This window comes from Eptesicus fuscus, chromosome 9 (genome assembly GCF_027574615.1).
Source record: "Eptesicus fuscus isolate TK198812 chromosome 9, DD_ASM_mEF_20220401, whole genome shotgun sequence".
Classification (NCBI taxonomy): domain Eukaryota; kingdom Metazoa; phylum Chordata; class Mammalia; order Chiroptera; family Vespertilionidae; genus Eptesicus; species Eptesicus fuscus.
This window is the reverse complement of record NC_072481.1, coordinates 100986288-101011436: the sequence shown is the minus strand read 5'-3', so window position 1 is coordinate 101011436 and position 25149 is coordinate 100986288. Positions and strand designations below refer to the sequence as shown.

The 25149-nt window shown below is 49.1% G+C and overlaps 1 protein-coding gene across 1 annotated transcript in view; it reads left to right on the top strand.

The window, feature by feature from the left end:
• The window catches only part of NUP210 (nucleoporin 210), a 129039-nt gene that overhangs the window by 8329 nt on the left and 95561 nt on the right, over positions 1 to 25149 (top strand). The window contains exons 2-4 of the mRNA XM_054721607.1: positions 9742 to 9878; positions 11293 to 11424; positions 22204 to 22300. Of these exons, the coding sequence (XP_054577582.1) occupies positions 9742 to 9878; positions 11293 to 11424; positions 22204 to 22300 (366 nt within the window). The remainder of the gene's footprint in view (positions 1 to 9741; positions 9879 to 11292; positions 11425 to 22203; positions 22301 to 25149) is intronic.

The window sequence follows — 25149 nt, the reverse complement described above, 5'->3', positions numbered from 1 at the left end:
CTGTGTGTACAGTCTTGTTGTAGTTAACCTTTTGCACTCGGATGTCGAGTGTGACTCGACACGGTTAGCATCGGTAGCAGCTCTTTTTATACTCTTTGAATGTATCAATAATTTGAAATATAAAAAAATCCAAATAAATAAGTTTGTATGAAAAGAAACTCCAGTTTTTTATTCTACTGCCGCACTTTGTAAAATCTGGGGTATTTAAAAAATTAAGTCCTGAGTAGAATAAAGGAATCGAGAAAAAATCAAGCAAGTGCAAAGGGTTAAGCCTTGATTGTTGTTGGTATCCCTGGGAGGAATTGACCTCCATGCCAACTGGCTGTGAGGATCAGCAGTGTCTACACTGAGAGAACTTCTGTGCTGGAGACATCCTTATGAGACAAGACTTGCAAAAGCCTCTGTGCTCAGCTTAGATGGAGCGGAGTCTCAGGGCAGAGCAGACAGCAATGGCTTACCGTCAGCCCTGCCCTAATAGGCCCCTGTGTCTCAGTGTCCTGTTGTAATCGCTGCACGCACCTCTGAGAGAAAGCCGCCCTCGAGTTCCGCCCACTGCCAGACAGCCCAGTTTCTCCCCGTATGAGTCTGGGTCCCCAGAGTCTCGCCCAGAACTGGAGTTCAGTGCAGTCGGGAGCTTTTTGTCTCCTTCCTGCTTTAGAAAGCCAGCCACACACTCAGCAGCCCGCCCTCTCCGCGCGTCTCAGTACCTCTGCCTCCTGCAGCTCCTCGGAGTCTCAGTGTGCTTTTCTCTTTCCTTCTAGTTGTATAATTTCCACTCAGCCAGCCTTCCTGTGGTTCTGGATGATGTCTGTTTTGCCTTTTAGTTGTAGTTTTGAAGTGGTTGTGCGAGGCCGCAGTTTAGGTGTTTACCTATGCCACCATCTTGGTTTCTCCCTTTGTCCTTATTTTGAATAATCTATGTGTCTTCAGCACAAGGGAGTGGGACAATGTCCAGACCAGGGGTCGAGAGCCAGGCTGGACTGAGGCATTTTTCTAGGAGTATGAATGTGGGCAGATTACTTATCATGCAGAGGTTTCCTTGTGTACCAAATGGGGTTTTAATAGAATTAAAATGAAATATTTGAGATGTGTTTCATTCTGTGACTGACACATAATAAGCAGGTAATAAATGAAAGGTTTTTTCTTTAAAAAAAAATATAGTACCAGCAGTTTGAATGAAATAAGGCAATGAACCTTAACAGAATTCCGTCAGGGGGATGTCATTTGTCTAGATTCTTCTGACTGTATGTAACAGGAAACTCAAACCACAATAGCTTAAACAAAACAATGGCATGTTGTTCTGGCTCATAAACCTGAAGGCCAGGAAGAATTTGTTTTGGGCATCTGTGTTGCAGGGGCTTCTCAGCAGGACTTGTTCTCTCAGTCCTCAGGTCTTGACTTCAGCCAGGTGCTCTCCTGGGGTAGCAAGAAAACAATTCCAGCCCTGCAGCCCCCAGAGTCAAGTCTAGTGGGGCACATGCTTGGTTCTGAACCCTGGCAAACCAGGGGAACACACAGCTGACTCCCAGGCCCCAGGTACCTGCTTCCTAGTGTCCAAAGCAGTTTGAGTACTCTGGGGCTCATGGTCTGAGAGTGGAGAAGAGATGGCACCCACAGAAAAATCTGAGCACTGTTACTGAAAGAGGTGAGTGGAGGCCGGGCCACCCAAACCAAGCACAGGTCCCCTACAGGAATGACACCCGTGTGTGTGCATTGGCCTCCCTCACCTGTTCGTTGAGCTGTTAGATGTTTGTGTGTGTGAGAGAGGGCGGATATACCCTGGGCGTGGTGCTTGAAGGGAGCTGCTGTGGTCTGGGTGGAGGTCATGGTGGGATGTGAGTGATAATGATGAGCGGAAAGAAGGCGACATTGCTGAGTGGCCGGCTTTGAGCCTCAGTCTCCCAGCTGTGAGGTCGTGTCCTGGGCCCACCGCCTGTGTAGGACTTTGGGGATGGTTCTGAAAACACTTGGAAAGGCCTTTTTTTGTTTTTCTTTCTTTTTTCCCATTTAGGACATTTGGTGCCTTTTTTTCCATTTAGGACATTTGGTAAAGTTTATAATTACAAACCTTCCCATAAAGAAAACTCTAATTCCAGATGGCCTTACCTGTAAATTCTTTGAACATTTATGAAGAAACTAGAGGCCCAGAGCACGAAATTCGTGCACAGTGTGTGTGTGTGTGTGTGTGTGTGTGTGTGTCCATCCATGTCCCTCAGCCCAGCCTGCACCCTCTCTAATCTGGGATCCCTCTCACAATCAAATACATTACCTCTTTCAGTAACTGCTGGCTCCAAACCGCTCGCCTGCCTGCCTACCTGATTTCCCCTAACCGCTTCTGCCTGCCAGCCTTATCACCCCCTAACCACTCCCCTGCCAGCCTGATTGTCCCTAACTGCCTTCCCATGTCATCCTGGTCACCCCTAACTGCCCTCCCCTACTGGTCTGGTCACCCCTCATTGCCCTCCCCTGCAGGCCTGGTCCCCGTCAACTGCCCTCCCCTGCCAGTCTGGTCGCCCCCAACTGCACTCCCCTGCAGGCCTGTTCACCCCCCCAACTGCCCCTCCTTGTAGGCCTGTTCACCCCCCCAACTTCCCTCCCCTGCTGGCCTGGTCGCCCCCAACTACCCTCCCCTGCAGGCCTGTTCACCCCCCCAACTGCCCTCCCCTGCTGGCCTGGTCGCCCCCAACTACCCTCCCCTGCTGGCCTGGTCCACCCCACCAATTGCCCTCCCCTGCAGGCCTGGGTCCCCCCCAACTGCCCTCCCCTGCTGGCCTGATTGCCCATAATTGCCCTCCCCTGCCGGCCATCTTGTAGCAGCCATCTTGTGTCCACTTGGGGGTGGCCAACTTTGACCACATGGGAGTGGCCATCTTGTGTGTTGGAGTGACGGTCAATTTGCATATTACCTCTTCATTATATAGGATAGTAGTACAAGTCCTTTATAAACTCAGGAAGGAGAGAAGGAATGATCATTTCCTAGATCAGTGGTCAGCAAACTGCGGCTCACGAGCCACATACAGCTCTTTGGCCCCTTGAGTTTTTAGCAAAGGCCAGCTTAGGAGTACCCTAATTAAGTTAATAACAATGTACTTACCTATATAGTTTAAGTTTAAAAATATTGGCTCTCAAATTTCAATCGTTGTACTGTTGATATTTGGCTCTGTTGACTAATGAGTTTGCTGACCACTGGCCTAGATCATTTTTATAAGGCCAACATTACACTGATTGCAAACCAGGCAAATACATTACCAGTAAAAGAAATCCATAGACCAAAAGCACAAAATTCCTTAACAAAATACTAGCACATCAATTCCAGGAAAATATAAAAAAGGATAATGTATCATGACCAACTGGGGTAAATCCCAGGAATGCAGGTTTAATTTAACATTAACAAAGGAATCAGTATAATTCACCGTATCAACAGAATGAAGAGGAAAAGCCGTAAAATCCCCATAGGTGCAGAGTAGCAACACTATTCATGAGAAAAATTTACAGCAAACCAGGAATAGAAGAGAATCAGTTCACAGTCTGATAAAGGGCATCTACAAAAACATGCCAAAATCATATGCTAGTGCCGTGGGGCAAGAAGTGAACAAACCACAGGCCCTGTCCTTGCCTGAAGCGTCAGGGAAGTCGGACGGGGAAAAGCGTTATTGCCAAGCCATTGTATTGGGGCCTCTGAACTCGCTGATCCGTTTCCCCCAGACACTCTGCTTCCGGATGTCCAAGAGCCCACCCTGCTGCTCCTTTAAGACACGTGGGTCTCTGTTCCCATGTCACCCTCTCCACGAGGCTTGCTCTCCCCATGCTACTGAAAATTACAACCTTTCCCTACCCTGCTTTATGCTTTCCATAGCCCTATTTTCTAAGATCCCATATTCACTCATTTTGATTATTCTTGTTCTCTTCCCACTGAAATGTAAGCTCTGTGAAGGTGAGGATTAATGTACAATTAGTACTTCGTTGTATCCCCAGCTTAGAGCAGTGCCTGGGACATTGCACATAACCCAATAAATACGGATTCAATGAATGAATGAATAAATTAGTGGGGACATTGAAGAGCCGTTCTTGGGGCCCTGACAACAGGGGTCAGTGAGGCTTCATTAAGAGAAGAGGGTGGACAGGGTCCAGCATAAATGATCACAGTATGGAAGGCCCACATTTTCTTCATTTCTTTAAAAACAGACTGCTTGTGCTCAGAATCATGTCACATACTGAAGGGCCACATGCCCCTTATTGGGAGCCTCCTCCTGTTTTCTGAACTTGAGAGCTTACTGTGTGCAAGGCCCTGTGATAAGAGCTTTGTTGTTGTACTAAACCACTCTGTCCCTTCGCACCAGGTACTGTTTTCATCCCCATTGTATACAAGAGTAAATGGAGGTCTAAAGAGGTTCAGTCATTTGCTCAGGGTCACACAGCTAGTGAGTGGCAGCACCCCGCTGTCTGAGAACTTCACCTTCCAGCAGGTATCAGGAGGCAGAGAGCTGAGCAAGGCCTGTTCCATCACAGAGTGCTGCTTACCGCTCAGCAGCAGGCCTTCGGCTGACTGGGTGACGCCCACCACCCGTTAGGGAGGGCAACCTCTTCATTCATTCCACTGGTTTCCTGTTGATCTCATCCAGACACAGGGGCCCAGAGGAAGACCTTACCACTTCCATGTAGGCCTTGGGGGGTGTCGTTGAGTGGGGGAGGGTGGACAGATACGCCCACCAGCAGCAGAGGTGCATGGATATGTGCGAGCCGGAGCAGCACACGTGCTTTGTGACGAGTGGCGGGTAATTTAAAATGGAGCCTGCCCTCCGCAGAAAAGCCACATGAGCCAGGACCTGCTCTTTAACAGGACATGCGGTTGCATCCAAGTGAATTGGGCTGTTGGAGTAGGAGATGTGGCTTCAGTGGGGGCAGGTTACAGTGTGGATCCACTGGACCTCACCGTGAGGGGGACAGTGAGGCCCGATGACATATCATTGCTGGAATCTGTGTTCTTTGTACCTCTTTAAAGTCCAGCCAAAGCAAATGGCTTCAGAATGTCCTGGGAGGAGTCAGATAACTAAAAATAACCAGTCAGCCTGCTACTGACTCTTCTCTTTATTCTGAAGTGTTTCCAGCCCTCCCAGAGGCCTTGTGAGGACCAGTCTGGCTCCCGTTGCACTGAGCTCAGCCAGGTTGAGTGGGTGCAGGGATTCCAGACAGCTCTAGGCCTGTGCGTGGGCTCTTTCCCTGATGGGTCTGGCTGTCTTCAGGCTGGGACAGCGCACCACTGCAGGCCTGAGGATGGGCAGGTGCCTTCTTCCCAGGCAGCTGGGAGTAAGGCACGCTGCTCTGTCTTCCCTCCGGGCTGCACTGACTGTCCCGTGTCAGCCCTAAGGGCAAAGAGCCTTTCTTAAGAGGTTGTAGGAGGGCTCAGCACTTGCCACCCCCAGCCATCCCCTGGCAGAGACCGGAAGATGCCCCCGGGAGCCGTGAGTTAGGAGTACTGTCTCTGGCTGGCTCTCCACCTGAGGGCCTGCCCTCAGAGCTGGCTGTCCAGCCCCATAGCCACTTGCCACTCTTGGGAGTCCTTGACATGCTGCTGGGGCCACATAATATTTGTGATATGTTGGGTTAAGTAATATGTATTATTAAAATTAATTTTATCAGTTGCCCTGCCTATGTAACAGGTTGGAGCTGAGGTTGTGGGTTCAATCCCAGGTCAGGGCATATATGGGAGGTAACTGATGGATCTCTCTCTCTCTCTCTCCCCTCTCCCTTCCTTTCTCTCTAAAAATCAATAAAAACATATCCTTGAGTGAAGATTAAAAAAATTTAATTCCACCTGTTATTTTTCTTTAATATGGCTTTTCAATAGGGACTTTTAAAAATATATATTTTTTATTGGTTTCAGAGAGTAAGGAAGAGAGATAGGGAGATAGAAACATCAACGATGAGAGAGAATCATTGCTTGGCTGCCTCCTGCACGTCCCCTACTGCGGGGGATGGAGCCCACAACTCGGGCATGTGCGCTTGGCTGGAATTGAACCTGGGATCCTTCAGTCCGGAGGCTAACGCTCTAGCCACTGAGCCAAACCAGCTAGGGCTCAATAGGGACTTTTGGAAAAATATTCGGGATGAATTGGCAGAGAGTATTTGTATGATACCACACTGGTGGACACACGTCATTATATACTTGTCCAAACCCATAGAGTGTACAGCACCGAAAATGAGCCCAGTGTGAGCTGTGGACTCTGGGTGACAGTGTTGGGCCCCTGCAGGGCCCTCACTGTGACAGATGACTCCGCCTCATGGGGGAGGCTGGCGGTGGGGCGGGCGCGTGGGGAGGGGGATGTGCACATGGCAGGCAGGGCACAGAGGGGAAATCTCTGTACTTGACACTCAATGTTGCTATGAATCCAAAACTGCTCTAAACATAGTCTATTAAATTAATTTTAACTGTTACGTTTTTTCATAAGTCACTTAGAACATTTTAAATGTGGCTCACCTCATATTTCTACTGCACAGGGCTGCTTGTACCTAATGAAGCCTGCAAACAGTAGGCACACAGTGAAAGGTGCATGTTCCCTGCAGGCTCAGAAGGCTGCCTGGCATGGCAGGTGCAGACCGAGAAGGGCTGGGGTGCGGGACGAAGGGCTTCATGCCTCTTCAGCTGGAACCAGATAGCTCTGTCCTGACCAGCAGTGAATTATTTGTTGGGACTCTGTCTGAGATTAACGCGCTGCGTGAGGGAATGAGGAAAGAGGTGCTGTCCCTAGTTTGTTCTCGAGATTAAGGCTTGGAGAGGGAGTGGCAGTTACATCCTAGACCGGGAGTCCAGATCTCCAGCTCCCAGGTGCCGTTACACAAGACAAACCACGCAGTTTCTCGGGGTAAAAGCAGGAAATGATGAATTGTCCTTATTTTTTCCTAATAGACTTTATTTTTCAGAACTGTTGCACATTAATACAAATATTGAGCCAAATTATGGATTTTCTATATAGCACCCCCCATTATCAATATCCCCCATTATCATATCCTCCCCTCAGCATCCCCCATTATCAATATCCCACACTAGAGGGGTGCATTTATTACAACTGTTGAGCCTACACTGACACATTACTGTCCATAATCCGTAGTTTATAGTATAGTTTGTGCTTGGTGGTGTACATTCTATAGGTTTGGACAAATGTGTATTGCCTTGTATTAGTATAGTCTCATACAGAGTAGTTTCATTTCCCTAAAAAATCCTCTATGTTCTGCCTATTCATCCCTCTGTCCTTAGTCTTTTAAACAATTTTAAAATTTGGAGTAATTTTAGATTTATAGGAAAGTTACAAGGATAATACCAAGTTCCTGTAAATCCTTTACCTAGCTTCCCCTAATTTTAACATCTTCCATAACCAGGGACACTTGTCAAAATGAAGAAACTGACATTGGTATATGACAGTTCACTAAACTCTAGGCTGTTTGGTATAATTATTTTCTCCACTCAAGTTCTTTTTCTGTTCCTAGATGCAGTCCAGCATCCGCATTGCACTTATTTGCCCATCTTTTTTGTCTCCTCTGATTTGTGTGAGCTTTCTAATTTGGTGTTGTTTCCACAGTACGTGAGGTGTGTGCATACATGCATGTGTGTGCACACATGTCTGGAAGGTTTAATGTCCTATGAAAATGCTCTTAAGTGTTCCAAGCTATGGCCAGTTAAATGGGGGGTGTTTCCAGCATGGGTGTGGACGTTTTGCCACAGGTACCTCTCTCACCTCTTGTGTGTTCTTGTCCGTGTTGTTTGTTGCATGCCCTCAGTCTCTGAAGCCTCTCAGTGAGTGGACCACAGATGCATTTTCCCAGGGGCTTAGACTTCTTTCCTTAACTGTGGGCGAGGGTCATTGCAGAGCATTCCCAGGCACCTTGCCAGCGGCTCGCATGCCTGTGATGTCTGCAGCCGAAGCACCCTTAGGTGTGTTTGCAGTCCCTGCTGTGCCGACTTGGCTCTGGGAGAGACACTAGGCATCCAACTGGAGAACATGGAGAGGTCTGTTTGGGTGCGTTGGACATTACTGCTTTTAAACACCAGCAGTTTTTACACGTTTCCTTTTAAATATTCCAGGACATTGATGTATCAGTGAGTGTAAGCCGAGGCCGGGAAGGAAGTAGAGACACAATGTGCCTGCTCTGCTGGGTGCTGTGCTGAGTGTAGCCCTAGGAAGGAGCATCGAATTCTCTGCAAAGTAGGTTCCCCTTTGCTGGGTCCTCAGTCACTAGCAGCTCACTGAGGGCAGCACCTTATTCTCTGCTCCATAAATGTACATCAGACTGGAATGTTCACTGGCTTACGATCCCCAGTGACTTGTCATTGCCCTTTGAATAAACGGAAGCTCCTTACTGTGGCCTCCCATGCCTCCTGGTCTCATCACCTCCCATCTTCTTGACTTCAGCTCCTCCTGTCTCTTTGACCTAACCCCCCAGCCATCAACTTGACTAAGCCCCTGCCATCTCCTTGAACTCTGACCCTGGGCATCTCCTTGACCTCAAAACCCACTATCTCCTTGACTTCAATCACTGACCTCAGCCCCTGCCATTCTCCTGGAGCTTAGCACCTCTTACCTTCTGGAGCCCTTTCATTCTCCGAGCACATCTAGCTGCTTTCAACCTCAGGGCCTTGGCTGACTGGTCCCCTGCCTGATACACCAGTGTTTGCATGGTGTCACTGAGTGGTCACTTCAGAGAGGCTTCCCTGAGCTCTCTCTGCAGACAGCTATAAGGGTAATGCTCATCCTGTGACCTTTGTGGTGTGTCCACTCTGCTCGCATTCTTCGCTCCCATCTCACCTCACCTGGGAACCTTTGTATCACAATCTGTAGGTGAGAAACCATGGCACTGATCCTGGATACCTCCCAGACTCATGCTGTCCCTTCCTTTTATTCTGGAGCCTGTCTCTCCATGGGAAACCACCTCACAGATTTGGCTGATTCATTTGTTTGTGTGTTGATCTGCCTTTCTTTCTTTTTTTTTTTTAATATATTTTATTGATTTTCACAGAGAGGAAGAGAGAGGGATAGAGAGTTAGAAACATCGATGAGAGAGAAACATCGATCAGCTGCCTCCTGCACACCCCCTACTGGGGATGTGCCTGCAACCAAGGTACATGCCCTTGACCGGAATCGAACGTGGGACCTTTCAGTCCGCAGGCCGACGCTCTATCCACTGAGCCAAACCGGTTTCGGCTGATCTGCCTTTCTTAACAACATCGACATGATGTTGGCTCCATCACATGGGGGCTTGAAGTCATTGTGGTCATCTTCATCTTTGGTAGAATTTATTTGCGGATGGAAGCTAAAGTTGGAGCCTGCTGTGTGCCAGGCCTGGCGTAGAGGTCATGAGAGGTACACCGTGTCTTTTCTTCACCGGAGACCATAGGCAGTTTTCCTCCTGGTGTAGGATTACTTTCAAGCCCATAGAATAGTCTCATAAGGTGCCTATCTAGTGAACGTTGAGGTGGCTTCCCAGTCTTTGGTCTCCTGCTGGGTTATTTCAGCATGGGGGTGTGTGGAGAGGTTCCACATCCACAAGTTGTCCCCCTCCTATCAGAGGGGTCTTGGCTGGGCCCTGTTTCTCCTCTGGATTTGAAGTTTGTGGAGACTACTCACTTTTATTCTGTGTTTGAGTCTGTGACAGAGCCTCAGATGGGGAGCCATGGCTTTGGCTTCTGCTCCCAGCTGTGCCTTGTGGGATGGATTCAGAGAGCAAATGTTTGTCTTCTTACCACAGGTCATCGACCCGGCCAGAGGTGGCCAGCATCGAGCCGCTGGGCCCAGACGAGCAGCAGTGCTCCCAGAAGGCGGTGGTGCAAGCGCGTTTGTCCCAGCCTGCCCGCCTGACCAGCATCATCTTTGCAGAGGACATCAGTAAGGGCTTTGAGTGTCCTGTGTGGTCCTTGGGGAAACCATGTGCAAACATCCCACTGAAAGCCCAGCCACAGATGCCACCAGAATCCATGGCAGTGCTTTCTTTTCTCCTGTTGGGTCAGAGGACACCCAGGCAGGATAGGGACGCTGAGCAAGCAACATCATCACCCTGGCCCCTCCTGCCAGCACTTCGTACAGTTTTTCCTGTCATGGAGGCTGCTTTCATTTCTAAATTAGTATTTATTACGCAAATAACTCGTAATGGGTATTGAATCAAAATGAAGCAAGTTGTTGTAATCCTTTCACTTCCCCATATTTAATTTACCATATTATGCTTGTAAAATGCTTAGAAAATAATATAATTTTCTGTCCTGCTTTTCTTCCACCTAACATGATATGAACAGTTTTTCATCTCATTATAGAATTATTTTTAATGGCTGAGTTATATTCTTAACAGGAAGTTGTCCTGTAATCATTCCTTACATTTGACATTTATGTTGTGTTTAGATGTTTATTTCAATGTTACATAGAAAAGTAAAAATTCTTATTCAGAGAATTATTTTGGGTTCTGTTAGGCCACTTCCAGCTAATGATAGATTCCCGATTTTACTGGGTCTCACAGCATATTAGTATTTTTAAGGTTTTTGATATGGGGCTGTATTGCTGTCTAACAAAGACATTACTAGTGCACACGAAGTTTCACAGGGTGCCTGGAGAATGGTCAGGGTGATTTTGAGTCACATGCTGTTATTTTTGCACTAGGGAGTTCTCCAGCTAATGCCATTTATGTGTCTTATTTGTGGAGCAAGTAAAACATCTGTACTCATGGGAACACAGTCCTTTTCTTCAGCTGTATAGCTGATATTCTTATGTAAAAACACCAGTGTAGATCCATAATCACCACCAGGCAGAATTCCTAATCTCAATGTAGGGGCAGGTATCGGAACAGTACTGTCTTTTTGGATGCTCCCTCATCATACCATAGCTCTTGTCAGCTAACGTAATGACTGCCCTGAAAGAAAAGCCTTTCTCAGAGGAGTGTCCGCACACAGCGTTAGGTGCGGTGCTCATTTGGAAAAGCACACGGCGGGCGGTGAGCATGCCTCTGAAGTGCTTACTCTTTCCAAGTCCATGCTGACTTTCACGAGGGCGTGCGCTGGTCAGGTGCTTGCCTTCTGAGGCGTAATTTGGTTCTTCCAGCCCTGTTTTGTGGTGCTTGCTTTGTTGGCTGCTCTAGTCTTTGCCAAAGTGTAAGACCATGACACCTTAATCAATAAAGAAATTTAAAAAATAAAAAAAAAAAAGAAGAAAAAAAAAAAAAAAAAGTGTAAGACCACCTGACCTGCAAGGCCCTGGAGGTGAGTGGCAGTCATGCCCTGGCACTCCGTCTGACCCCTGGGTCCTGTCCCTTTAGCCACAGGCCAGGTCCTGCGCTGTGATGCCATCGTTGACCTCATCCATGGCATTCAGATCGTCTCCACGACCCGCGAACTCTACCTGGAGGACTCGCCCCTGGAGCTGAAGATCCAGGCTCTGGACTCTGAAGGTGAGGACATCCTCCTGGCAGTCTCTGTTTCTCTCTTCCCTGTGTCCAGCCCTAACATTGCACACAGAAGGCTGCTCCAGCCAGGGAAGTGAGGTTGGTGATGGGGGGGAGGAGGGGGCGTAAAGAGCTCCGGACTACCTGTGAGGTAGACCCCAGGCCCTTGGTGTCAGGGAGGCCATCACCCCTCTGTATACTGGTCTGTGTAGTAGGGCCGGTGAGGTGAGAGCTTTTGTAGCCCCTGGAGGCTGACTCCAGGCATGTGCATAGGGATTGTGCTTGGTAAAGGCACCTCTTTGGGAAGTGACATCTGAGTGATGAGAAGCAGGGATAGGCTCCTGGGTTACCAGGTTGTAAACAGTGGGAGGCATTCTCCTTGCTTGGCTTTGAGTGATGGTATGACTTCCTGGTCCAGATGGCAGATTGTGTGTGTGTTTGCTTCTGTGTGTGTGTGTGTGTGTGTGTGTGTGTGTGTGTGTGTGAGAGAGAGAGAGAGAGAGAGAGAGAGAGAGAGAGAGAGAGAGAGAGAGAGACTGGAGCACATTTATACGGCTGTCCCCATGTACTACCCTTCTTCACTTTATCAGAATCGAATACTGAATTGTTCTTAGATCTATTCTGGCAGTAGCCAGACTATCTTCTCTATCGCTTGACCTTGTGGTGAAGGAACAAAGGGGAATTTTGTAGGTTAGATTATTTTTCTTTTATTTTTAAATTAAATTTAATTAATTAATTTATTAAATTATTTCTCAGTTACAGTTGACATACTGGATCGTCAATGCCAGTGGGAGCACAGAGGCCTTGTTGTCAGTCCACCAGAGTGGCCAGGGCCGCTCTGAGCATGAGACTAATCAGGGTGCCCAAGGCCACGATACCATGAGCAGCTGCAAGGCCACAGCGATCTCACAGTGTGCTGTGCCTCTGTAACCCCAGTGACTGATGTCACTGTTGGCAACTGGCCTTGTCTCTGGAGTAATATACAGGCTACTGACCAGGAGTCTGCCGGAGAGAGAGCGAGAGCGCGAGCGCGCGCAGCTGGGAGAGGAGGGTGTGGAGAGGCAGAGGCGGTAGGCACAGAGAATGTAGCTTCTCTGTGTGCTGAGAGCTCAGATGGAGCTGAGAGCTGATACTGCCACGATGTAAGGCTAAGAGCTCACAGAGAGCTCAGATATAGCCACCATGTTAATCAGCCAGTGTGCTGGAAAGTGAAGCTTAGAAGGAGTTACTATGTGAGGCTACAGAGACCAGCCAGTGTGCTGGGCCGGAGAGACAGGAGAAGCTGCTGAGCCAGAGAGCTCAGATACTGCTACGATGTGAAGCAGTAAGTTTAGGGGCAGCATGCGGCTGCTCAGATAATAGCTGTGGGTACAGAGACTGATGCTACTTTATGGGAAAGATAGGTATTTACCAGCCAGTGTCCAGCTGCCTGCCTGTATGGACTTTGCAGTGAAGAATTGTCTTGTCTAATGGCTAAGTGGCCACTGGTTTCTGCAATAAAGGCTCATTCTTATACACCCACAACCTCTCATGGCTTCTCCATCTGCTCCGCTGCCGAGAATTGACCTGTGTAACTAGTGAGCAGAAGATAAAGGAGGAACTTGGACTAGTTTCCCAACAGTTAGTGCAGTGGGCAGGGTTCGAGGAAGACTCAGCCCTGTGCTTGGCTTAGTCGAATGGGAAGAATTTAGAAGAATATATGGACTCAAAGCCACTCAGAGCACCAGAGCTAAAAAAGGAAGGGATTAATAAGTACAAATTGGCAGTTACAAAATAGTCATGGGGATGTAAAGTACAGCACAGGGAATACAGTCAGTAATATTCTAATAAATGTGTATGGTGCCTGGAGGGTACTTGAACTATCAGGGGGGTCATTTTGTCAAGTATATGATTGACTAACCACTATGCTGTACACCTGAAACTAACACAGAATAATATTGAATGTAAACTGTAATTGAAAAATGAAATTTGACTTCTGATCAAGATGACAGTGTAGGTAAATGGGATGGATACTTGCCTCCTCCCACAATCACATCAAAATTACTTCTAAACTACGGAATAGTCATCATTCAGAACCACCTGAATCAAGCTGAATGGAAGTCCTGCCACGAGGGAATTGGAGAAGAAGCCCCATCGAAGCTGGTCAGGGGCAGAGATGTGGAATGTGGTCCCACACCCCATGTGGTGGATAGAAGTCCAGAGGGGTACCTCAGCTGCAGAGGTCCCCACTGAAGAGTGAGGGGGTCCCCCCCCCCCCCCCCCCGCCAGGTTCCAGTGCTGGAAGAGAAGGCTCCATCACTTCTGGCTGTAAAACCAGCCAGGACTGAAGGTGAGGGAAGCGGAGGCTGCTGGAGTCCCAGGAGGTTCCTCGCAAGCATGTCAAACTTGAGGTGGGCCATGAGTTTGACATGCTTGTCAGGGTCTGCACAGCCCTGGCTAGTGTGGCTCAGTTGGTTGGAGTATTGTCCTGTACACTGAAAGGTTGCAGGTTCCATTCCCAGTCAGGGCATATACCTAGGTTGCAGGTTTGAGCCCCAGTCGGGGTATACAGGAAGGTAACTGATTGATGTTTCTCTCTCACATTGATGTTTCTCTCTCTCCTCTCCTCCTCCTCCTCTCTCCAAGATCAATAAGCAGGCCCTGGGATGAAAATGAAAGTAAATAAATAAATAAAATAAAGGGCCTGCACATGGACTTAGTCAGCTTCACTACCTCTGAGCTCCGCACTCAGGCAGCAACTTGAAAGGCACCAGAGACAAATGGGGAGGAAGTGACTTGTCCAGCATTAGGATGAGAACTGGGGTGGGCAGATTTCTCCAGACAGAAGTGCTGGCAGAGCCATTGTTCCTTTGATGAGCCTTCCCCCCACAGAGCCAACAGGCCAGAGCCACTCTTTGCTCCACCCTAGTGATTTCCCGAGATCCCACCCCACCCCACCCAACTTTCAGGCCCACCCAAGCTGTTTCCAGCAGCCTTTCCATACTAATTGCCTGTTTTGGCTCATGCTTCAGATTTTTCTAAAATTTCTCAAGCAAATAGCATCTGCCCGCAGTGAGCCTGTACCCCACTCTAAGTGGCCCCGAGCCTGGCACTAGCAGCAGCTTGCCTTGGTTCACAGCTTGGCCTCTCCTGGGCACCTCCAATCCCAGCACAAGTAGCAGCCATCTACAGATCGCCTTGTAGCTCATGCTGGGTGGCCCCGGGCAGAACACAGGCAATGCCTGACCTTGACCTGCACCTCCCAGGAGGCCCCAAAGCCAGTGCACCCAGTGGACAGCTTCAGACCAGATCAAAGCACTGCCACCCAACCACCTTGATAAGCAACACAGGATGAACCCAAAGAGGCCCACACCAGGACACATCATAATCCTAATATATATAAAAACCCTGGGTCATAACGACCAGTAACGACCGAGGCTTGGCCAACCGAAGTCAGTCCTGCAGTCTGACTGGTTCCGCTGCAGGTGCAGTGCCCCAGCACTGACTGCTGAGGGGGCTGGGAATCAGGGCCAGAGAGAGGCCTGAAGAGAGAAGCAGGGACTGATCCATTGCCTCTGTGGCAGCTTTTGATCAGCACTTGCCTCTCTCTTTCTCTCCGAGTCTGGCCAGCAGCCATTTCCCTCCAGGCCTCCACCGGGGCTGCTGATCGGCCCTGCCTTTCTGATCAGGCCCCATTGATAGGCCCAGAGATGCTGACTGGCATAGAAACCGACCAATCAGAACCAAATTGGCCAGCAGAGGAGGGCAGTTGGGGGCAACCAGGCCGGCAAGGGGAGGGCAGTTAGGGATGAGATCAGGCCGTTGGGGAGGGCCATTGGGGGCGAGATCAGGCTGGCAGGGGAGGGCAGTCGGGGACAACCAAGTTGGCAGGGGAGGGCAGTGGGGGTGAGATTAGGCTGGCAGGGGAGGGCAGTTAGGGGCAATCAGGCAGGCAGGCAGAGGCAGTGAGGGGCGATCAGGTAGGCAGGAGAGGCAATTAGGGGCGGTCACGAAAGCAGGCAGGTGAGCGGTTAGGAGCCAGCGGTCCCAGATTGCGAGAGGTATGTCCGATTGGAGAGGGTGCAGGCTGGGCTGAGGGAACCCCCGCTCCATGCACGAATTTTGTGCACCGGGCCACTAGTTAAAATATAAAAGGTTAAAGACAATCTTAAAAGCATCAAGAGAAAAGAAAGCAGTTAGTTACCTACAAGGAAGTCCCCATAAGGCTGTCAGCTGATTTCTCAACAGAAACATTGCAGGCCAGAAGGGATTGGCAAGAAATATTAAAGTGATGAAAAACAACGACCTATAACCAAGGTTATGCTACCTAGTAAAGCTATCATTTAGAACTGATGGACAGATAAAGAGCTTCATAGACAAGAAAGAGCTAAAGGAGTTCATCACCGCCAAACCAGGATTACAATAAATGTTCAAGGGTTTTCAAGAAGAAGGAGAAGGAGAAGCAGGGGGGTGGGGAGGGGGCGAGGGAAGGGGAACAAGAGAAAAAATATGAACAATAAAATAGCAATAATTACATATCTAGCAACAGTTGAACCTAAAAAAAAAAATAAATGAATAAGCAGAACAGAAACAGACTCATAGATACAGAGAACATTTTAGTGGTTGCCAGATTGGAGGGGGGTTGGGTAAATGGGTGAAAGGGGTAAAGGGTTTAAGAAGTACATATTGGTAGTTACAGAGATGTAAATTACAGCATAGGGGATATGGTCATTAATATTGTAATAACTATGTATGGTGTCAGATTTATTGGGATAATCACATGGTAAATTATGTAATGTTTAATCACTGGTGTGTACACCTGAAACTAATATAATAATGTATGTCAACTGTAATTGAAATTGAAAAATGATTTTAAAAGTTTAAAAATAGTTTCAGGTGTACAGCGTAGTGAATAGACATTTATATACTTCATGAAGTGATCACCCTGTTGAATTTAGTATGTAGGTTAAGATTCTGGTTGAAGAAAGCAAATAAGGCACAAGATGCCTTTAAGATGAAGGATCTTCTAAAATGTCAAGTTCAAACCAAGTCCCACCTTGTCTTTGAAATCTTCCCTGACCACGCTAGCCCCTGCTTTTTAAAAATGTTTCCTGATGGGGTTTCCCAGCATAGGTAGTATTGACATTCAAGGGAAGATGATTCTTTATGGCAAAAGGCTGTCTAATGCTCCGAAGGATGTTTAGCAGCCTCCCTGGCCTCCACCCACGAGATGCCAGCAGAACTCGCCAAGTTGTGACAACCAAGCATCTCTAGCCAGTGTCAGATGTCCCTTGGAAGGGGTGGAACTGTTCTGGGGGCATCTGTCCAATCCTCCCTTCCTCTGTGTGTTCGTTCATCAAATAAGTTGCCTACCTTGTCTGTTTTCTGTCTGTGGAAGTAAGCTAGGGGCTTGAAGGACTTGGGAAGAAGTGTGTAAAGGGTTTAGTGCTGCATGGCGCATAATGGGTCCTCATTAAGCCCAGTAGCGTCTGAGTACTTTCTACCTGTCTAGCACTCTGCCAGGTCTGGGGGTGCTGCCCGGGGAGGGAGGGCCTGGCCTCTGCTCCCAGATTCTCTGGCTTTGGGGAAGGTCCCTGTGTAAATAAATGCCCAAATGTATCTCAGTAGGTGCTGTTGAGAGTCAAATTAGATGCAAAGTGTGAATGGACCACAGAGCTTGTGGGAGCCAAAACCTGGGAAGGTTGGAGGTGAGTTGTGTAGTTCAGAGGTCAGGACAGTTTCTTAGAAGACGTGATGGCTGTCTGAGCCTTGAGGATGTGAGGTTTTCTAGGCAGGGAAGGCCATTTTATTTTTAAAGAGACTGAAGCTAAGACAGGGGTAGGTTGCAGAATGTAAAGGATCCTGTGTGTCAGATGGGGATTTGAACTTGGCCTTAGAATGGAGGGCGCTGAGGAAGGGGTTTGTGCAGTGAGGTGATAGGAGCTCACCTGCAGGACTCTGGGTGTGTGTGTGTGGGCGGCAGGGGGGGGGGGGGGGCACTTGCTCTTCTTGGGAACAAATGACCAAAATTTGAGGCCACACAGGTGCCAGCACTCCTCTGAACACTTCATGTTTTCCAACTCATTTCATGTGCAGGGATGAGACTGTGGCACAGAGTGAACACACATGCACGCACACAGACATGTCCTTAGTGTGTAGCAGAGCCAGTCTGAGCTCCAGCCTGGTCCCAGAGTTCACTGTCTTAGCTGGGGGTTAGCAAACTTTGTGAAAGGCCAGAGTGAATGTTGTAGGCTCTGCTGTCTGTGCAGTCTCTGCTGCAGTTACTCAGCTCTGCTGTTGTCGCTCAGAGCAGTCTCAGATGGTGTGTAAATGAATGGCATGGCTGTGTTGTAATAAAACTTTATTTAGAAAAACTGGCAGTGGGCCAGAGTTGTCCCCGGGGCTGTAGTTTAGTTTACCCATCCCTGCTCTTGGCTACTCTGTTCTATTTCTCATCTTAAGTCACTTTTTTAAAAGTGACAGATTTTAAAAAGATTTGTTCATTTTTATTGATATTTTATATCATGAAATTCACCTGTTTAAAGTGTATAATTCAATGTTTTTTAATATATTCACAAAATCGTGCAACCATTACCATTAATTGTAGGACATTTTTATCACTATGAGAAAGAAACCCATACTCATTAGTAGTCACCTTTCATTCTTTCCTCTTTCCAGCCCATGGCAACCCCTGATCTATTTTCTGTGTGTATAGATTTGCGTATTGTGGGCATTTCATATAGACAAAATCAGACACTCTGTGACCTTCTGTGACTGGCTTTTATTTTTTAAATATATTTTATTGATTTTTTACAGAGAAGAAGGGAGAGGGATAGAGAGTCAGAAACATCGATGAGAGGGAAACATCGATCAGCTGCCTCCTGCACACCCCCTACTGGGGATGTGCCCACAGCCAAGGTACATGCCCTTGACTGGAATTGAACCTGGGACCCTTCAGTTTGCAGGCCGATGCTCTGTCCACTGAGCTAAACTGGTTAGGGCCTGTGACTAGCTTTTATTGCACACAATGTGTTTCCGGTTCATCCCTGCAGTAGCATGTGCTTCTTGGATATAGACCCAGGAGTGGAAATAACTTTTGTTTGAGGACCCGCCAGGCTTTCTTCCACAGCAGCTATCCTGTTTTGCATTCCCACCTGCAGCGCATGAGGCTCCAGTGTTTCCACATCCTCACTGACGCTTGTCACTGTTCATCTTCTTCCTTCTAGTTCAGTCATTCTGCTAGGTGTGCATCCTTCGCCCTCAGGCGGTTAGTGGCGATGTCCGGAGTGGGAAGGCGGTTGTTCCTGGCCTGCCCCTGCAGGGCAGGTGCCCAGTGGCCCTTGATAGTCACCTTTCCCACTCCTGAGGTTTCAGTGGCACATGAGGCCATTTCCAGAGTAGGAAGTTGAGTTCACCAGCTGGCCTACAAACGCTGGATCATTCATTAATCACCCAAATCAAGGCCCCGTCTTTGCAGTAAGCAGGTGGTTCACTCCCTTCCTCATTGTTCACTGGGAGGATGTCACACTTTCTAGTTGGTTAACCTGCCCCAGAAATCCTTGGATCAGAACCTCAAGTATCTCTTCTGTCTTTTCCCTGAGCTTGTGTCATCTTTACTAGTCACAGTGTCCTTTGTCAAGAGGAACTTGACCTAACAGTCTCAGAAGGGACACATCTTATCTAGACTGGTGGGTGTTTGTCAAAGACTCTGCTTATGGCTCAAGAAGCATTGTTAGGTGCCTTCTGTTTACCACGCCCTGTGCCAGGCCCTTTACAAGTGCAGTCATCTACTCTCAATGAGTAATGCTTGTTGCACAGACAAGGAGGCTGAGGCCCAAAGAGCTTGAGTAACTTGCTCAAGGCCCCACAGCTCATGGGTGGCAGAGTATGAGTTGGAACTCAGGATGTCTGATTTTGTTGCTTGAGCTCTTGTCCCCCAGGGCACATCGCCTGTTTCCTGCTGCAGTGTGTTTCCGGGGTGTGGGGGTCCCCCAGGGCACGTCGCCTGTTTCCTGCTGCAGTGTGTTTCGGGGGTGTGGGGGTCCCCCAGGGTATATCACCTGTTTCCTGCTGCAGTGTGTTTCTGGGGCGTGGGGGTCCCCCAGGGCACATCGCCTGTTTCCTGCTGCAGTGTGTTTCGGGGTGGGCTCTGCACAGGCTGGGGGCCATCCTTTTGGCCCAAGGGCATCTGCAGAGTGATTGCTTCGAGCTAATGTTTTTCACAGTATTTTTCAGCCCCACACAACTCATACATGACAGAACTAGGCTAGCTCAGCGTCACCAGTGATGTCCCCCTCCTTTCCCCTCCCCTTTCCTTATGCTGCGTGTTCTTCTCAGACTACCTTCCAGCATTTCTTCCTATTTCTGCTTTCAAAAGCCCTGGTCCCTCTGGACATCCCCTTTTAGACATTGTCCCAGGGAGCTCTCCTTGACCACCAAGGAGGAATCTGTGCCTCCCTTTGACACTCACTGGGTGTGGGGTATTTTTCACTCTGCATTGTCCAGTCCAGCACTTGCAGAGCAGAGCAGAGCAGGGCTGACCTCATTCTTCTGGCTTCTCTGTGTGTGACACTGGACTTTGGGCCCAGTGGGCATTCATTAGAGATTTGTTAAGTTGAATTGCTTAATGTTTTTCTGCTGTCCCCAGACCAGGACAGGGGAGGTACAGCCTCCGGAGATTGGACCCTGGGTTTTCTTCCTTAATATTAACACTTGGCGCTGTGAGGCTGCAAGGTCATGGGCATAGTCTGTCCCACATAGTACGTGCTAATAGCTACTTTTGGAATGGAAAAAGCAAAACTTTAGGCAGAAATTTTTTTGACACCCACCCTCTTACCAGCCCCACATCTTCCTGCTGCACGCTTCAGTCTGAGAGGTGCCTCACATTCCTCCGTCTTCCCATTTGAACGTGGTGGGCATGCAGGAGAGGCTGCGGGGGGGGGGGGGGGGCAGCAGATCAGAGCTCTATGAAAACGCATTTCCTGTTGCCATTTTTCATGTGAAGAGACCCCAGCAGGCCGCCCCGGCCTCAGGTTTGTCCTCAGAAGGCCGTCACGAATAGTGCTTGCTCGCGGGGGTTGTCCAGCGCTGCCTACGCACCTCGCTGGGGCCCTTTCGCCATTTGATCTTACCAACAACCCTGTGCATTGGTATTTCTGTTCCTGTTTTACAGTGAGAAAAGTGGAGCTCAGAGATGACTGAGTAGGTCAGTACACTTTAGTGATGCGTGAATGGACAGGTGCCAAGAAAGGTTTTGTATTGAATTTCTGGTCATGCTTTGACAGTCTGCTGCCATAATAGGGAAATCCATTCTTCTCCCAACTAAGTGGATTGCAGAGTCAGCATGCTTGGCTCTGCCACCAGAGGGGGAGTCTGGGCTGGCTTTGCGTTAGGCATCCCACTCTGACTCAGTGGGCAAGAGAAGGTTCTCACAGTCAGCACCATTGAACAGAGGGAGGTGGTGAGCTGCTCCCACTGGGTGAGCAGGAAAGCTGTAGGGCCTGCAGCGGGGAGCAGTGTCCCTGGGCCGGACTCTTGCAGCCAGTGTGCTTCACTGGTGTGGGCGTTACTATCTGCCTTCTTACCCGGTGCCCAGATACCGGGGAGTCAGCTTACTTTGGTCAGAATGCCTTGAGGTTTAAGAAATCACAGACCTTTACCTTTTGGTTGAGCACCTACAATGTGTGCCAGGCCCTGCCAAGGTACCACAGAGAGAAGTGGGTCAGTCCTGTTCTCCTGAGTTCCCGGTAAGTGGCCGCGCTCAGACAGCTGAGCACGCTGTGTGTAGTGGGAGGGCCGTGCGCCGGCACTGAGATGGGTCTCCCGCCCACTCGGCTGGGGTCCAGTGTTTTGGGAGGAGGATACAGGGTCCCTGCAGCTGCCTCCCTCCCTTGTTTTTTCCTTGTCCTGTTCCCTTTTGCACCCTATTTGTCCACTCAGGAGGGAACTGGGGGAGTTTTCACAGCAGCTGGGTATTTTGGGTCCTCCCTTGCTGGTGTCCACTGTGCATGTGGTTTTTCTTCCCTTCTTCTGACAAGTTGCTAAGTTGATGGAAAGACATCTAAGGAATGGTAAGGAATGGTCTCCCTTCATAATAAATGCCCTGAAAAGTAATGAGTGACAGTTTTGTGGAACTTTTGATAAGCACTGTTTAATTTGACCTCTGAGACCTCACAGGAGCTGCGGGGTACAGGATCCCGGTCCTGTCTCACTCTAAACACCATGCCCCGTGTGCTGGAAAATGCTTTTCTAGGCTCTCGGTGCTCTGCTTTGGGGACTGTGCAGGCAGGGAATATGGATGATGGGGGTGGAGTGGATGTGGGACAGTAAGGTGTGGTAGAGAATGTGGCACACCTGTGATCATGTCCCTTTTAGAGAGGCTGAGCCAGTGTCAAGGTGAAGAGACAAGAATCCCCGCCATTTGAAGCCAGCCAGCAGGTTGGGGATCTGCCTCTCGTGTGAAGTTTCTTTGCCTGTGTAGGGAAGTGGTAGGAGATGAATGAATCAGGTCTCAAGAGCTGCTGCCTAAACTGTAGAGTGCTTATAGGCACCGGGGGTGACGGTGTTACGCACCACACTGAACCTGTGTGAGCAAAGGGGAGGTCCAGCGGGGAGCACACAGACTTCATCTGAGACAGGTCTGGGTTCACCCCAGCTTAGCCCCTCACAGCCTCTGGACTGATCTTTAAGCCTCAGTTTCCCACTGCCCTCATGCCTCCTTTGCAGGGGCCTGAGGACTTTCTTTCCCTTGGCCGCAGGGAGTTAACTCCAGCAGGTTGACCACCCCTTCCCCGTCTGCTCTTATAGGGAACACATTCAGCACCCTGGCTGGACTGGTCTTTGAATGGACAATCATGAAGGACACCGAGGCCAGCCACTTCTCCGACTCCCACAATGCACTACGGTGAGAACTACCTCCTGTGAAGGGAAACGGGAAGGGGGTGTCACTTGGCTCTGAGCAGGCTGGGGGCTTTCATTGTGGTCATTGCCGCTGTCAGTGAGGGGCGATTGCCAGTATGCCGGCCAACATTCCCCCGGACTGATTTAGGAAAAAGAGTTTTGGCCCACACAGTTGTGTGGGAATTTTGATGCTTTTGCAGCCCATTGGGTGTGTTCTGTGGGCAGTTGTCAAGGAAGCTGGGTGTCCAACTGTAGAAGAGAAAACTTGTCCCTGGTAATGGGGTACAGGGAAGGGTTCTGTGTGTCCTCAGAGGGCAGCCTCCAGTTGGGGGACAGTTAATGGGGAGACAGGATCCAGCTAGGAGGACATTCTCGGATGCAAGAGGCTGTGTTCCCAGCACCAGAATACGGACGGATTCCTCACCTAACTTGACTCAGTCGCTCCTCCCAATAGCTATGCGGGCTTACGTACCACCATTTTCTCCACTTTTCAGACAGAAACCGAGAGCTTGAAGCCATTTGTCTCATATTAGTACATTAGTACATGGCGTAGATAGAATTTGAACTCAGATCTATATAAATCTTCACTATGAACATGGTAGCCACCACCTCCTCCTGGCTGTGTGCATTATGGTAGGTAGAGCGAGGAGCCCAGTCTGCAGGTAGCTGCATCTGTGGTGCGCGTCACTTGCAGTCAGTGGCTACCGCCTGTGGACAGCGTGGGTGTGCGTCCGTCACACCCTCTGGCTCTGTGGGCCAGAGGGACAGAGACCCAGGCCTGGCTTCACCTCGGTGATGCTGCATTGCCTCATGCTTTATCAAGTACGTTTCCCTCTGGGGGCAGGAAAACTTAATTTTTAAAAAATTTGCAGCCATTTTCAGCCTATGGAAGAGTTGCGAGTACAGTACAAAAGGTGGTTTCCCTAAACCAGCAATTTTCAAGCGGTGTGCCGCAGCAATTTTTAAAACATGCAATAGGTGAATGTTTAGTCAGGGGCACGTTCCCTTAGATCATCAAGTAAAAGAATGACAACAGCTAACCCAACAAAGCCATCTGGTGTGAATGAATCAAAATTATACCTCTTTTTTGTCAAATTGGCAAAAATTATAACATGATTTTTGATGTGCCACAGAATTTTAGTAATTCGTTTATGTGCCATGAGATGACAAGGATGAAAATTGCTGCCCTAGGAGAGCAGATTTGCCAGCCTGTCGCCCCATCACCCTGAGGACTTTAATGTGCATTTACTACCACGAAGGGCGCTTCCTCCGTCTCCACAGCATACTCACCAAAATCTATAATGATAAAAGCGTAATATGCTAATTAGACCGATGTCCTTCTGGACATCCTTTCGGACAACTTCCGGACGAAGCCAGGGCTTCAAGGGAAGCCCGGGTCCCGGGTGCCTGCCTGTGGCCGGAGGGAAGTCCGGGTCCTGGGTTCCAGAGGGAAGCCGGTGCTGGCAGCTGGGGGAAGGAAGGCCTACTCTTGCACAAATTTCGTGCATCTGGCCTCTAGTTAGGAAATAAACACTGATGCATACAATACTTCGTTCAAATTGACCAATTACTCCAGTTCCATCCTTTGTGGCAAAACCCAGCCCAGAGTCCCTCCATGTTGTACTGTTACTTAGTCTCCATCAGCCTGGAACCGTTTCATGGGCCTTGGCATGTGTGAAGACTGCGGTCCAGCTATGTTGTAGAAGGTCTCTCTCTCATTTGGGGATTATCTAATGTTCATTCCCAGTTAGACTCAGAGCTTTGCATCTTCGGCAGGAATATAAAAAAGATGAGAGTCTGTATTCTTCTGATTGCATTGTGTTACGATTTTGCTGGTCCATCACTGTCATCACTTGGGTTGGGTGTCTGCCGAAGGCCCCAACATGAAGTCACTTTCTTACCCCCTTGCAATTTGTAAGTATTTTGTGGGGAGCTAAGAGTCCAGTATTTATCCCTTTAAAGGTCTAGCTTAGGGCTCTAGGACACACCCAGGCTTGGCTCTCAGCATCTACTGGCAGATACCCTCACGTCTTGACCCAGCACCCCCAGGCACCCTCTTGGGCCAGGGATCTTCCCAGGACTGGGACCGTCAATGAGTTACCTGGAAAAGCTCTGGAATTGGTGGTATCTCATAAAGCCTGGGACATGGGCCTGGCCGTCAAAGGTCTGGATTCCAGTCCCGACCTGGTCACTTCCTGCCTGGAGTCTTAGTGAAGGAATGTGACCCTCTGAGCATCAGCTTCCCTCTGAGGGTGGCCCGGTGGGTCAGCACATGGACCGTGTTCAGAGCCCCTGCTGGGCCTGGTGCACACTAGATGTTCAGAGAATGCTGGTTCCTGAGCCTCTTCTGTGCCACTAGGCCCGTTCCCTGCTACAACAGGCCTCTGAGCTCCCCGTCACCCCATATCTGAGCCCACAGCTAACGGAAATCTCAGGTACTAAGGTGTATTGGAACCAATGTGCTGGGTTTTCATTAAACTCAGCATATGACACCTAGTAAGACAGGACAAGGACATAGATCATGTGCAGTTCAGCACCCAGCAGACCTCGGGGAGAAGGAAAGCACCTCCAGTGGATGGCTCTTGTTCAGGCAGAAAGGTGGGCTTATTTGTAAATCACAGGCTATAGGTGACAGACTGTTTCAAAAGGGTCTCTTAAGCCAGCCGTACTTTCCAAACAACACTCTGGGGAGACCCCGCACATCTCGACTTCTCTCCCCACCTGGGCTTTTCCCCACAGCCTGACCCTGAAAAGGATAAGATGTGATACAATTCCCAGTCCTGATGCTTTGGGTCATTGAGACTTATTTCCTAGAGGCAGGAGCTAGCCCAGGGGTGGACCGGAACATGGCAG